Source organism: Drosophila novamexicana, unplaced genomic scaffold (assembly GCF_003285875.2).
Source record: "Drosophila novamexicana strain 15010-1031.04,08,12 unplaced genomic scaffold, DnovRS2.1 tig00001395-arrow-arrow-pilon, whole genome shotgun sequence".
Taxonomy (NCBI): domain Eukaryota; kingdom Metazoa; phylum Arthropoda; class Insecta; order Diptera; family Drosophilidae; genus Drosophila; species Drosophila novamexicana.
The window spans coordinates 295,907-311,329 of record NW_020824854.1 but is presented as its reverse complement, the minus strand read 5'-3'; the positions used below and the strand labels follow the sequence as shown (position 1 = coordinate 311,329).

Sequence of the window (15,423 nt, the reverse complement as noted above, 5' to 3'; positions counted from 1 at the left end):
TGGACCGCAAAGGATAGCCGCAGTTAGCTCGAAATCAATTGCATCAAAACAAGTGACGCCTTCAAAACAAACTAATATTGAATTGAAATTGAAACGACACAGGCAAAGGAACGCCCACACACACAGCCAGACACAGCCCTACCCATCCAGACACATATCCGATTCCAGATCTACAACAGATGCGTTGCGGCTGCGATTGCGGTTGGGCTAAAGACGACTGATTGCGATTTGAAAGTCTTTGAATTTGCCCGAATGAATTCGTATTAGTTCCCAAAGCGTTTCACAGGTCTCCCCCAATGCCCCTTGCATTGCCAGCTGCTTCACTGTGTCTGTACGCACTGTATCTCCGTCTTACTGCAAGAACTTAAAAAAAAAAATAATAACAAAAGAATGTCAATACACGGAAAACGGAATAAATGAATCCCTTGCACCAACTGAGCAAAAGCCAGGGCTCAAAGTGAGCTATATGACGCTTCGGTTGCACAAAGGACGAAAAAATGTTCGTGTCGTAATATTAAATTGCATTTGGCATGTATGAGTTCTTATAAGCAAGAGCTTTGCTATAATTTTTCCCTTCTACAGCTTGTACAGAAATATGACAATTAAATTCATAATACGCAGCTTATATTTGCTAGGATGAACCAAATTTCGCATAGTTTTCGCATATAATTCGCAAGCGGTTCAAGCGTGAACCGGTTCATGTTCATGCCAAGGCAAAAACTGCATGTTTGTGCAGAAATTAAAAAAGATTTTAACGAATACAAAAACACACAAAATCCGGCACAAATTAAATGTATGCATTGCTTTTACCCTTTTGTTTTTATCTATTTATTACATAAAATATATGTAACTTTACGAAAGGCTTTAAGCAATTTGAATTAAAAGTCTGCTTCCGCATCTCATAAAAGCACACGTATTAAATGAACGACAAAACCGCAGCATAATTAAGCTATATACAAATTGTTAAATGTTACACATACGCCATGTTGTTTTCTCTTGCACAGAAAGCAACCTTAATCATTTTATTACAACGACTCAAACAACTATTTACTTTCGGTTTTTCGCTTTCTCTCTCTGCAGCATGGCAGCAACTGGCGCCAGTCAAAGGGCAAAGCCACACACAGCAACAGCAACGGCAAAAACAACAACAACAACAACAACAGCAACTGCAACAACAACAAAGACAGCAAATGTGGTCACAGCTAAAACAAAATGTGCAAAATAAAACACGCAACTGTGGCAGCAACAAAATTAACAACAACACGCAGCAGCAGCAACAACCACTCTACTAAAAACCTAAATGCCATAAACTGAATACCCTTGGCAAGAAGTGCAAAACTTGAACCAAAAAAGGCCAAAAAAGGAAACGGAACTGGCCCGAACGAGCATATAAAACGACACGCATACGGCGACAGCAGCCAACAGAGAGACAAGCCAAGACAAGACAAGAAAAGAGCGTCAGTCAATCACTCAGTCAGTCAGTCAGTCAGTCAGTCAGTCAGTGGGGCAACTGAGCAATGCCAAAAAACATGTTAGCGGCTCTAATGGACATGAGCCAGACGCTGGCGGCGAGCCTTGCCTATGCGCCGCTGGAGTCGAACGCGGCAGCCACTGCTGCTGCTGCCGTCCTGAATGTCAGCCAGCTCGGCAATACGAGTCAGCTGGATGGATCGTTGGCAACAGCGGCGGCAACAACAACAACAACGGTAACAACATCGACGAGCACGCATAATGCCAGCGGCGAGGAGTATCCGCAGTATGTGAAGGTTTTGGATCGCCCGGAGACCTATATTGTCACCGTGCTCTATACGCTCATCTTTATTGTGGGCGTGCTGGGCAATGGCACTTTGGTCATCATATTCTTTCGGCATCGCTCCATGCGCAACATACCCAACACGTAAGTGCTGCGATTATGGGCAACCCGTGGCGTTCACATCATCCACTCACCCCCCCCCCCCCCCCCCCCCCCCCCCCCCCCTAAAATATATATGCAGCATCCATATGCGTGTATAATCATGGCGTACACTTCATATACATATTTTTTGCCCAAAATGAACGTGCTGCGTGCCGCCCAGAAATAGCCTAAAAGAATTGCCACTCAACATTCATGGCGTTGAGTTATGAGATCTCTGATTTTATTGCCCCTTATTTTATATGCCAGTCCAGATCTTGTGGTCGGCTTCGGTCCACTAACTTCTTCTTGTTCTTGGGGTCAAAACAGCTGTCGATTTGTTTGACCAAGTTCTCAAGAAATGTTTCATAACTTTGCTGCAGCGGACAGCAGGCGGTGTCTTCGGTCAGCAATACTAAAGAAAATTTTTAAATTAAATATTCAATGAGGGGAAGTCGTTTAAGTCACATTGATTCAAGGAAATGAAAGATACTAATTTTATGGCTCAAGCAGCATCGATTACACAACTTGTATAATCGGTTGGTTCTAATAAAATACATCATATTATTATAAATATTATCATCATTATCATTTTCGTTGTCAGTGTTATTGTCATTGCCAATGTCATTGTCATTTTATTTGTCATTGTCATTACCAATCTCTTTATCATTATTATTTTATTTATCATTTTTAATGGGTTCAGGGTATATTGTATTTGTGCGAAAGCCAAATATATGTAACAGGCAGAAGGAAGCATCTCCGAAATCATTTTATTATAGAAGAAATACTCTCCTGCACTTACATTTTTAGAAAAGGTTAAAAGTTATAAGTTGTGTATATGTCATTAAAAGGGTACTTCATATTCTTGAAGGCTTAAACATACCTTAATCTTCAAAAGTTTGTTTAAGCTTGCTTTAAACATTACATTTGTGCTATTTAAGAAGTTAAATTTTGTGAAAAGCTTAAATGACATTTAATGCCTAACGCTCCTCTTAATTTCAACAAAACCAATCCAGCTCTGCAGTAGCTTTAGTCGAATGTTGAGCTTTGCTACGTTTAAACTCTTGCGAGGCACAAACAAAAAAACCTTATCAACTGAGTGCTGGTCCACACTGCGTATGCTTATTGCTTGTCAGGCAGATCCGATTGCGTTTACTTGATTCCACTGAATAGCCAGAGGATGACACTCGTATATTGACAGCTTTGTTTTGGAGCTGGCTTAACTGTTGCTAAGCTGTATTTGTATAAAAAAAATGCCAAATCGGGTTGGCAAAACAATGCAAAGCGAACAGCTGTCGACGCTTCTTATACTCTATTATGTTATGTTAGGATATATGGGTATGGTGTAAATGTAGGTAACAAGCAGAAGGAGGCATATTCGATCCCATAAAGCATAAATCTAATCTTCTTATTTACATATAAAGAGCCTTTCATAAAGACCGAAGAGAGCCGCATTGCTTGGAAGAAATTTTAAATGTTGGTTACAGTAGCTTGGCGCTGTATACAGGGTAGCTCCTAGTCGGTCACGCCCGACTAGAACACTTAGTTCTTTGATTGGGGCATATGCAAATGTTTATTAATTTGGAAACTTGTAGGAAACTTACAGCTTGTACAACTGTGTAACGTCTTGTGGCTTGTTTTTGGGGCGTCTGGTGGAAAATCTAAATAAATTGAAATGGAAATACAATCAAAAGTTTTCCTGTGAACACAGCCGGTGACAGAACTGGCATGGAATGCAAGGGATCGCAGAGGAGGGGCTTGGAACTGAGTAACAGTTGCGTAACAAGCATATTACAAATTGTCTTCACGCTTCGACTGTCAAAAAATATGTCATACTGAATACACGTTATTTCTGTGCACAAATTGACAAGTAATAGATAAAATATTCCAAGTGCAAATGTTGCAGTTGTGAGGCTCTGACTGTCTAATACTCGTGCAGAGTGCAAAAACAGCTTAAAACAAAATGCCCGACAAATTTATTTATATAGAATAAATAGAATAAACTATCCGGCGTCCCGGGTGAAAAAAAGACGTTGACTTCAAGAATTCCCAAACCAATTTAATTAATCAAAATTAAGTTTTAAATAACCAAATAAAAAATAGAAAATTGCTGCTAGATTTGAACCGGCGACAGCCCGTTTGATAGTTCGACAAGATTTTTCTGCGAAAGCTCATCAATAGTCTTCATAGATCTGCGTAATATATTTATCTCGTGATTTCAGGGCCGTGGTATACACGAAAAATTTACTCCAAAGTTCGAGTCCCAATCAACTCCATTGACTCTTCTGACAGCGTGAGCAAGTGTATAAAAATAAAGAAGAAATATACAAATAAAAATGCTAAAACTTGCATTTACTGCCAGGTGACAATTGAACTATTGTGAACTGATTGTAGCTTTTGGAAAGTCATGACATGCTGCAATTTGAGCCAATCAATGGACCAAGCTGCGCAAAAGTTTTTGCTTGATTTGCTGGTCTTTGTCCGTGTGTCTAGACAAGCGCCAATTGACACGAATCAGAACTACCAATTTGTGGGTCATAATGGTGCGCGTTTGGGAAAAATGTCTTAACCGTCGTCTGGCACCTCGATGGGGTTCAAGCGTGTCAATGCCAAAGCAATTTGTTAAATGAAGGCCACATTTGCCTTTTAACTGCGAACGGCGACATTTGGTTTTTTCTTGTCTGCTTTCCCAACTTGAGCTCTGTGAAATTAAACTCTATTCGATTTGCCAGTCGCTAGACAACACTTATGTATAAAGATGTTCCAGACTGGGCCTGGGGCTATGCGAAGTGTGTGCGGCTGGCATTTCGTGCAGACCCAAATCAAGAAGTCCACTTGTAAGTGTCCAAAAAGAAAAGCACAAAAGAAAATGTTGTACAGCAAAGTGCGCTTCAAATCGAGTGCTTTCCATGTGAATGCACAACGGATGACAGGAACCGAACAGGCACCATTTCCATTCACGTTCCCATTCACATTCCGATATCGATAACAATACCAATTCTGTTCCAAATTCAATCCCAGTGCAACCAAGCAGCAAATTTGGCACGTTTAACTGTGTCTACACTCACACATTCCATTTCTTTTCACGTTCACAAAACTTTAAGGTCTGCTGAATCGATACGATGGTAAGTCACAAGCGTTGGGTCACACTTTTGGGTCAGATTATACTTAACTATATTTTGAAGACAATAGAAATCAGAAATGTTGAAAGCTAGAGATACCCTTTTTATAAATGGACGTTTGCTAGAGGTCTCCCTTGATAGTTTCAATTCGCACAATTTATCCTCAATTCCACAAAATCGACACAAATCGGTTTTACAAGATGCTTAAAGCATAGCTCAAATATAATAAGAGCTTGAGATATTAAATTTGGTGTGTAAGAATAAGAAATTCTTACATTTTTGAATAGCCTGCCCAAATTTTCCCGATTATGAAAATAAGTTTTAAAAAGTTCTAAAAGGAAGCTTAACCTCTATCAGTTTGTTGAACAATAATCTATCGACAACCGATTATCTATCGATAACCGATAATCTCATCAATTTATCGATATTATACATATCATTTCTGTTAATCATTTAATTAATTATCTCCTGATGCATTGCAGTTATATACTCTCACTGGCGCTGGCCGATCTGCTGGTCATTTTGGTCTGTGTCCCGGTGGCCACAATAGTCTATACCCAGGAGAGTTGGCCCTTTGAGCGTAACATGTGCCGCATAACCGAATTCTTCAAGGACATTTCGATTGGCGTCTCCGTCTTCACGTTGACAGCTCTCTCCGGGGAACGCTATTGCGCCATTGTCAATCCGCTGCGCAAACTGCAGGTGAGCAAAGCGCGCATTTATTCCATTTGGATCCATTTGGGTCACTTAACTAATTTCCATTTATTTATTGTTTTTTCGCTTCTGACTTGCTTGCACACAGACAAAGCCGCTGACTGTCTTTACGGCCGTGATTATCTGGGTGTTTGCCATAATGCTGGGCATGCCATCGTTTGTTGTCTCCGACATCCAGGGCTACACCCTGCCCACGCCCAATGGCAACATAACCATTGAAGTGTGCTCGCCATTTCGCACCAAGATTTATGCAAAGTGAGTAGCCGCTGGCCAAATGGCCAATCAGTTGGATGTTTTTTCGCATTTGCTCGCCCCATTCGGTTTTATTTAGTTTTAAGTGGGTGTTCACGCATACCCCGCCCCCTCAAAGCCCAAAGCCCACTGTCCACCAAGCAAGTGAAGTCCAAGTGAAGTCCAGTGAAGCAGAAGCCGTTCAAGTAATTGACAGCTCCTGCGTAAATGCTAAGAAAATTGATTGTGAAAACAACAAACATTTCAAGATACATTATAAAATGCGGTATTTAATTATATTAGGTTAAGGCGTAGTACCCGGCTTTGCACGGCGCAATTCATTTCATATCTTCGCCTTTTAAAACAATGTTGGCAAAAACTTGATCGGATCAAAATTTAGCTTTCGCCTTTAAAATTTTACTTTTGATCCCTATTTTCTACTCAAGTGGTAGATTTTCTGAAAAACATCAAAGGTTTTAAGTAAGATTCTTGAAAATGAGCTTAAAAACGATCGCACGGGTTTCATTCAACCGTTGGAATTGCCTAGAAACGCGTGTTTGCTATTTTTACCTAACATAAGGCCATTAATCATTAATCAATTAGCCAGAGAAAAAGGCATACTATATATATTATATATCAATTATGATCTTATCTAATTATTCCTTGCAGTACCTAACAATAACCTTCTTTCGATTATGCTCTCAAGGCTGCTAAAATTTCCAAGTACATTTGTTTATTTTGTTTTAATGACATTTTCAATTTGTGAAAATCAACAAAATGACAAATTAACTTTTTCTTGGTATTTAATGGCAAGTACGATTGAAATTAAACTGGAAAAATGAACCGCATACCCCGATTACCTTGTCCAAGGGTATACGAGGTGAGAAAGCAGGGGGAACAAATGTAATATTTACGTTTCTGTGAAGAACAATGCAATGCATTTATTTCACTGAAGCTGATGCAATCAAAATTCGATGCTTACCGAAAACACCTTCAAAATACTTGGTATGTCTGGTTCCTAGAATCTTACAACATACAAATTACAGACATGAGTTTTCAGGGGAAAACAATTTATCTATGTTAAACAATTGAATGTAGTCTTTTTCAATTCCCAGCAATTTATTTTCGAGAAAGAACAATGCTCAGTTCTGGGGAAATGTATATGCCGCAAACAATGCAAATAAAATTGCATTAAATCGTTTCTTAGACTTGACAAGCTTCAGAAAAGTATACGCTACCCTTCCATAGATTTGCTCCTCGAAGCACTTTATTGCCAGCTACTTATGTTCGTTCATTTAAACCGATTTGCATGCTCAGGAGGTACTCTACTGTCACGTGGCACTTTAAGGGGCGCTTAAAATCATTAAATGCCACCCTGACCAACCGCTTTTTTACCCTTCCCAGTTCAGTTCATCAAGCTGTTGCGTGGCTCCATGTCGTCCACCTGGTACACTCTGTCCCTACTATGGCCATATGCTGCTCGTCGCATTCCTCGCGCCGATAGGCAACTTAAATTTAATTCCGCTCTTCCTTTTAATGTAGCTTGTTTCCACGGCCTGGCCCCACCTTTCGCTGCGGCTATGTCTGCTCGTCTGTTGCCATAAGTTGGAAATCCTTTCATGCTGGACAACGGCAGCTGTTGCCACATTATCTTCCCCTCTCTCACTCTCTCTTTCTCCCTCTCCGCTGTAATTTACACAGCTTCAGCCAACTGGTTACTAATTTTTGTATCAAATTCATAAAAACCTTTTTATAACTCCTCAGCGTGTTTTTATACTCTTGTAGAGAGAGTTTTATCTATTTGTCACGAATTGCGTAAGACATTGATGGAGCTCTGGCCCATAAGAGTATATTATTCTTGATCACCACCAACAGTCGTTTTTGTCTTTATGTCCTTTTGCGATAGTTCAAAACTGTTCTTGATCCTCATATATAAGCAATCCCTTATTATAATCGAAGTACTATATCATACAGATCTACAAGAATACATGTTTTTGAATTCAAGAGTTTTAGAATGAAAGATTCAATTTTTTTTACTCAGTTACGAGCTTTACTCTATCCTTTCGACATATCTGCAAGTCCCTATCGAATTGGTATATATTATATGAGTCCTATTGGAACAATCAATTGTATAAAAACATTTCATAAAAATCATTTCAATGCCAGACAAGGGCATTCGTTCTTCGGCGTGTAGCTTATCGTTTTTTCCCTTACTAAATATTCAAAAAAAAAACTCCAAACGTTATGAATAAAAACAAAAAGCGAATTTTCGTTCATTTTGCCTTTTATGCTAACGAATTATTCTGTCGTAAGTCATCAAAATGGGCTGCGCTTTGTAATTTATTGGATGTCTTCACCCTGCTGGCATTTTAATAGTCTAACAAATTGTTAAATATGGCTTAGACATGCAGCTATTTGGCCCAAATCCGCTTACTGAATTTATTTCTAATGTTCATTTCATGTATTTGGCAATCATCTCGTTTGCTGTCTGAGCTGCGAGTCTAAATTAAATTAAATGGCATAATTTGTTGGAGTCCTTAAAACGTCCTGTCAAACGGTTGAGCTTTCAATGTTCTTTATATTAAATTTATCATAAGCTGACTGGCCAGTGTTGCAAAATATTTACATAATTTAGTTAATCAATTATTTATAAATATATATATGTGAAAACTCAATTATCACCCAGGAAACATACTTCAACTACATACTTTGACAATAAAGGATTTATTCTATATATATGTATACATACAACTGACAAGCAATATAATCTCTTCGATCTCAGGATATATAAAAGCTACACACGATTAGTTTAGCATGTGGTATTATTTCCTTAACTTCACTAGTTTTATTTCCTAAACCTATATTTGCATTTAAATAAGCTGTCAAGTACTCAAAAATTAAGAACGCAATTAAAAACCTGTCAATATAAAATTCCTTTTAAGTTATTAAAAAGTGCAACCAAGCATCGGTAATTCCTTTAACGGGTATTCACGACATTTTAATATTTTTCAATTTACAAATGCATTAAGTTATAATAAAAAAAAAGCGAATGCAATCGAAGCACGATTTACTGCCCCCTCGAAACAAGCAATTAGGATATATTGAGTTTGCGTAAGTGCTGTGAGTATTTGGTCTATTTGATTCATTCATATTTTTTATGCAACATAAAAAAGTGTTTGACAATCCCACGGAAACCACTTTCGGTTTGAAATTTTGTGCTTTAAATAATATACAAATTGTGAGTTAATCGGATTAGGAGGATATGTTGCAGAGCTTAGCTACAAGCTCTGGCCAAAAAAAGAAACAAATATAAAATTTAATCGTGGATTTCATATTGCCTTTCACCCTTTTTTTTAGCAATTTAATAAAGTACTTTTGGTTATATACGTGATAATAAAAATAAATTAAAACAAGAGAGGTCTATTTGGCTAAACGCAATACTAAAACTTATAATGTGTGAAAATCCAAAGCGGAAGGTTCTAGTTTTTGCCAGTTTTGGCTGCGGTATCCAAAAAGTAAAATATTCTCATTCCATTCATACTAAACGAGAGCCCATATACCAAAATTTCTTGTATCAAGCTCTTTTAATGCTTGAGTTGGGCCCCAAAAAAGCATATCTCTAAATCGATAATTATCGATAAAATGAAATAGAATAGACTTATTTTGTATTCTTATAAGATTTTTGAATCGGATGACTCTAGGGGTTTTTGTGATTTACTTAAAGCCACATTTAATATTATAAATATTTTTTCTATAACATTTGAAGAAAAATTCAAAAATCTTTTACAATGAAAAAGAGTATATAAAGTGTTTGCTAGATTGTTCGTTGCAATTGAATCATTAAGTTGCAAAGCTTCTTTATATACATATTTCAAAATTGACAAGCAAATGTCTCTTGTAGATTGGCTTTTAAACAAAAAACAAACGTAAACAGGAATTAAATTAAACGAGTAACATTTTCAATAAAAGCGAATTAAATCAAAGAAGGGGGTTTTTCATATTAAATCAATTGATGGAAGTCGAATTAAATTGGCTTTTTTCCAATGTGATTGACAGATTGCTGACAAATCTCCGATGGGCTGTGATTAATTAAGCTGCAATGTCAGTTGCTCAATTCACGCTATTTTAAACAATTAATCTCCGCACCTCACTGTCAGCCAAGTACAGAGACTTTAACTGCGATATTCCTATTAGGATACCAATTTTACACTCTCTCTCTCTTCTGGCTCTTCCATTTGCAGATATATGGTGGTTGCCAAGGCGTCGATATACTATTTGGTGCCGCTGTCCATCATTGGCGTGCTGTACATCATGATGGCCAAGCGGCTGCACATCAGCGCCCGGGACATGCCCGGCGAGCAGCTGAGCATCCAGAGCCGCAGCCAGGCGCGCGCCCGACGCCATGTGGCACGCATGGTGGTGGCCTTTGTGGTCGGTGAGTATGACATGATGCCAGGCTTGGGCGTGGGCATAGGAAGTCGCTTGATGTAAGACCTACTAATTGCCCGAGCAGTATTCTTTATTTGCTTCTTTCCATATCATGTGTTCGAGCTGTGGTACCATTTCTATCCCACCGCCGAGGAGGACTTCGATGATTTCTGGCATGTGGTGCGCATAGTGGGATTTTGTACAAGGTAAGCGACTGCAACTGCTGCTGCAACTGCAACGGCAACTGCCACAAACTACTGCGATTTTTAGCAATTTTTCCATTTGGTTTTTCCTTCGGGTTGGGGCTGGGGGATGAAAGCTGTTTGCTGTCGCGCGCAATCCTTGAAATTCCTTTGCCAGTGCCATCATATTGCACGCTGACACACAAAGCGGACGAAGGGGTGTGGGATGTGCGGCGGGTTGTGGAAATAGGGGAGAGTCAATGGCAGCCAAGCATATGCGAAGTTTTCCGTCTTTAAACTTGGTTTTCCTGCACTTATTTCCACTGCATTGCCCCGGGCGTCGCGTCGTCTTTTGGCATGATTTTTAATTGAAAGAGATAATCCGAGTAAAAACTTAAACCCAAGCCCCAATACAACACCCCCTCCCTCCAGCTCACACCCACACACCCCGCAGGCGTCAAGATGTAGTAAATTTTATTTCACTGACAGCTGCCACGCCCCTTTTGTGGCGAGGGGGGGCGTCACTAAGCGCAGTAAAGTGCAAAAAATAATGTGTCAGCATTTGGGCAACTTAATTTGTGACGTCAGAAACTGTCAGCTCCACTGAGAATAATTTGCATTTTAATGCCAAAAGGGTTGCCCACAAAAGAAAAAAAAGCAAATAAACTCTACTTGAATAAAATATTCAGTAGAAAATTGAAACAAATCGAAACCAAAACGTAGCGAATTAAGAACCCGGGCAAAAAAGGGATTGGCAGGAATTAAAGTGTGTGCTCAACTGCTAAGGATTTGAATAGAAATGCGAGGAATTGGATCAATAAGTAAAACGGAAGCAAAAGGTTTATGAATTATCTTAGCTTTAAAAACTGACAGCGTTGTCTGAACTTCGGACCAGTAAGCGGCAGCTCGCTGGTTCAAATCCAGCAGCAACATTGAATTGCTTATAAAACGAAAAGCGATGGGATTTCGTTACTGTGAATCTCGCTAATAATAAATGATGTCGTGTTACAGAAGTTTGATTTTAATATTATATATTATGTTGAAAAAGATTTTATTCAAATTATCAAATTATTATTTATTTAAAAAATAATGTCAAAATATAAGTCTGAAATCTAAACAAGCTAATTATCTGTAATTTGGATTGCATTTTTAAAAGAGCTGCGAGACAAGTTTGCATAGAAACAGGCAGGTGTAGAGAGGGACAGATGGACCTGGCTATAACGACCAAGCCTTCACAAGGCAATAATAATTGTCTTGTGGTTGTAAAATACGCCTACTCTTGATTACATTATTAAATATTGGCCTGACAAATGAGCTGTCAAAGTAGACTAGTATACCGCAGCATACCCTTTAACCCTTTGGATTGCGCATAGTTAACGGCCTGCGGCAGTCGCTTAACAAATTAGCATGTGCCCATGGACTAACTTTTCGCTTTGGTCTTTTCAATTTGCAGCTTCCTCAATTCGTGCGTTAATCCTGTGGCGCTTTATTGTGTGTCCGGTGTGTTTCGACAGCATTTCAACCGTTATCTGTGCTGCATTTGCGTCAAGCGGCAGCCGCACCTCCGGCAACACTCGACCGCAACGGGCGTCATGGACACCAGCGTCACCTCGATGCGTCGTTCCACCTATGTGGGGGGCGGTGGGGGCGGAGCCGTTGGCGGCAGCCTGGCCGCCCATCGTGCCTCGCTGCACATGAACAATAACCATGGCGTGGGGGTTGGCGGCGGCGGAGGCGGAGGCGGTGGCGGTCGTGGCGGCAGTTTTCATCGCCAGGACTCGATGCCATTGCAGCACGCGGGCAGCGGCAATGGGCATGCCCACAATGTGGGCGGCCCTGGTGCTGGCATCGGACGCGCCTCCATCATCAATGAGAAAAGGTGAGGCACACTGATTGTGGAGCTGCTGGAGGAGGGTGCGTTGTCCCAACAGGCCGACGAGCAGCTCTAAACCATTTGGCCACTGATCTCACTCTTGCACCTAAATTCACACACGCACACACACACCGACACACACACTGACACTCACACATACTGGCTATGCTAATTGGCAGTAATTGTTGTGCTATCTGGCCCCCTTCAAACACCAGCATCAGCATCATTAACACCCCAGAGGGCACTCAGCACTTGTTAGGTTGGTGTCTGTAACTGGAATTGGCATGTAAATTACCAAAGGCTTTAAGCCAGCAATATGGGCCCTGCGCATAACCATGTGGCTTTTGTGGCATTAGCAAAGTTCATACATTTTGCGGTGGCTCTGTTAATGCCCTGGCCCCAAAGCTCTTTAGAATGCAGACGATGCGTTTGTATTAGTGCGTTGCACATGTATTAGTGTGCTTCAATGAAAGAAGCTCTGACGCACGCATAGGCAAAGCTTTAAGCATAGCTCACGTCGTCGTGTGTGAGCTGCATATGTGTGTGCAGAAGGGAAGAAATTAATTGAATACTTGACTTGGACTCGAGCCCACTGGGCCCTTCAGTCGAGCTCATTTCGGTATGTACTTATTAGTTGTATGCAAATTCCAAGGCAATTGTTAGGCTCAATTTGTTGTAAATACAATGAAATATAATCGATACACTCTATTCCGTATTCCGTATTTCGTATGGTACTCTATGTGATGTGGTATATTTAAGGCTTAGTCTTAAGCAGCATTCAAAATGAATCGCAAATCAACTATACTCATGTGTAGGGTATATATATTTATTTATGTTTTGTGCACCAAAATACGCAATTCCATTTGACTTTTGCTAATTGTAAACCCATGTAGTTGGAAATAAAATATATCAATAGATGTTTAATTATAATAAATATAGCTCTCGAGCTCTGGAATATGTACATAAATTAATTAATTCATGTTTAGTTGTTGTTGCTTTCTAGTGTTAATTACGGTAATTTTAAACTATAAATAAATTAATTCACATTTGTAGACACATATTATGTAGAGCTCTTAGTTATAGAGCCACAATGAGGCTTAAATAAATTCCAAATCAAGCTGGAAATTAATCTCCAATTGAATATTAACTAAATGGTTAGTTTTTAAGCACAGATTTCTTCAAAAGCCAAACAGAATATTATTATAAATTAAATTGAATATTAAATAAACATAATTCAAACAGTTTGTGTTCGATTTCTGAAGGCTCAGGTAAGATTTTAAACTATCCACCAAAGGCTTTATATATTTTTAAACACTCGCAATTCAAGCTATTCACTAATGTATTCACTATTTATTCATATTTTTACAGCACTCAAGATGAAAACAATTGCATTTTTGTTAAAGTTCCTAATAAATAACTAATTTGTATAATTATTGATTTTCTTATTGTATTCACGATTTCAGTTTAATCAAACGCTACGACGAGCGCACACGCTACTAAATTGGACAAAATTTTTGCTACTCACGGGATACTCTTTCGGACTCATATGTGGGATTATTTTCGAACATGAATAAATCACAGCTCTTGAGCTGACTTATTAAGAATACAATTTGAAATGTTTACAAATTAAAAATTAAAAATGTGCCTACAAATGTAAGTAAAAACTTTTTATTTTAAAATGTGTACCAAGTGTCAAATGTGTCAAATGTGCATATATTCAAATGCAAATAAAGTTATAATAAACAATTATATTATAAATTTAATATAAACTGTTCTTTAACTATTTATTTGATTGGCATATTATGATTAAGTCCAAGCATAAACAATTTTCCATACAAATATTTGTAGGTAACCAAAAAGCCGAATTCAAAAGCCAATAACATTTAGCTCTGATATTAAATTTAAAACCCATTCTGTTTTAGTGCTAGTTCTAGTCTGGAGTAAATGGTCTATATTATCAATACAATTATTTAATTTAAAGCCTAGCTCATATTGGCTGCACAAAACCAATTAAAATGTTTAATTTGATTTTGTAATTTTTAATTGAGTCAGATAACGATCAGGTCAAACCAGGCAAGCTACAGTCAATTGTTACTAAAGTGGCCACAGGCTTTCGGTTTTCTAGTGCTGTCAATTATTCAAAATTCAAACACAACACGTTCAATTTGCATTTTGGAAACCAAGAAAAAGCCAGAAAATCGAAATTGTTCGCACAAAAGAAAGGCAGAAACACGAAAATTCATTACAAGCTGCCAGTCACAAAAGGTAGCTGCTGCCAGTTGCTGTTGTTATTTTGGCTAACAGGTACATGTATGCAAATTGACCAAGCATTGCAGGTATTGGCAATGGCCGAAGCCCACACACACGCACACACACACACACACACACGCACACCCCAAATGCCAGCGCACCTTTGTGCCCAGACAAAAGTTATTGGCATGCAATAAATGTTGGAGTCAAAGTGGCTAATCTCGAATCACAAACAGCATACCGCTCGCCATCCGGGACGCCCCCGCTGACATGTCCATTGAATGGTCTGGCAGCGCCTGGCTGGCCAGCTGGCCTATTGGACCTACACTAAATCAACTCGTAGCCTGGCAGCTGCACATGGCCCATAGATAACATCCCCGAACAATGAACAAATTTTGTCATGTTTTGCCCGAAAAAGCGGAGAGCCCATATAACATTTTTCCTTCTTCACCCTGGGCCTGCTGCTAGACATTCTGACCGCAGGTAATGCTTATGTTAATCGTAATTTGTGTTGCCTGCAGCCGTGCCGCAAACTGGGTCAAAGCGCACCAGATTTATGTACACAGTTAACATATAAATATGTGCCAAGGCATATATACAAATATATCTAACATATATATTTGTTAGGCTAATGCGAAAAACCACCTTGGCCACAAATTTTATTGGTGCTGATTGGCAACCCTTCGTCCCGCCCTTTCGGTTTGTCAAGTCCATTGTCAGAAGTCTAGGAAA

The 15,423-nt window shown here is 39.1% G+C and overlaps 1 protein-coding gene across 1 annotated transcript; it reads left to right on the top strand.

Annotated features, from left to right (window-relative positions):
* The first annotated feature begins 1,529 nt into the window (after positions 1–1,529).
* On the top strand, positions 1,530–14,385 carry LOC115767415 (neuropeptide CCHamide-2 receptor). Its single transcript, XM_030711691.1, has 8 exons — positions 1,530–1,594; positions 1,640–1,897; positions 5,496–5,715; positions 5,816–5,982; positions 10,200–10,393; positions 10,472–10,592; positions 12,022–12,447; positions 14,364–14,385. The coding sequence occupies exons 1-8, from the start codon at positions 1,530–1,532 to the stop codon at positions 14,383–14,385; spliced, it is 1,473 nt and encodes a 490-aa protein (XP_030567551.1).
* Positions 14,386–15,423: the final 1,038 nt, after the last annotated feature.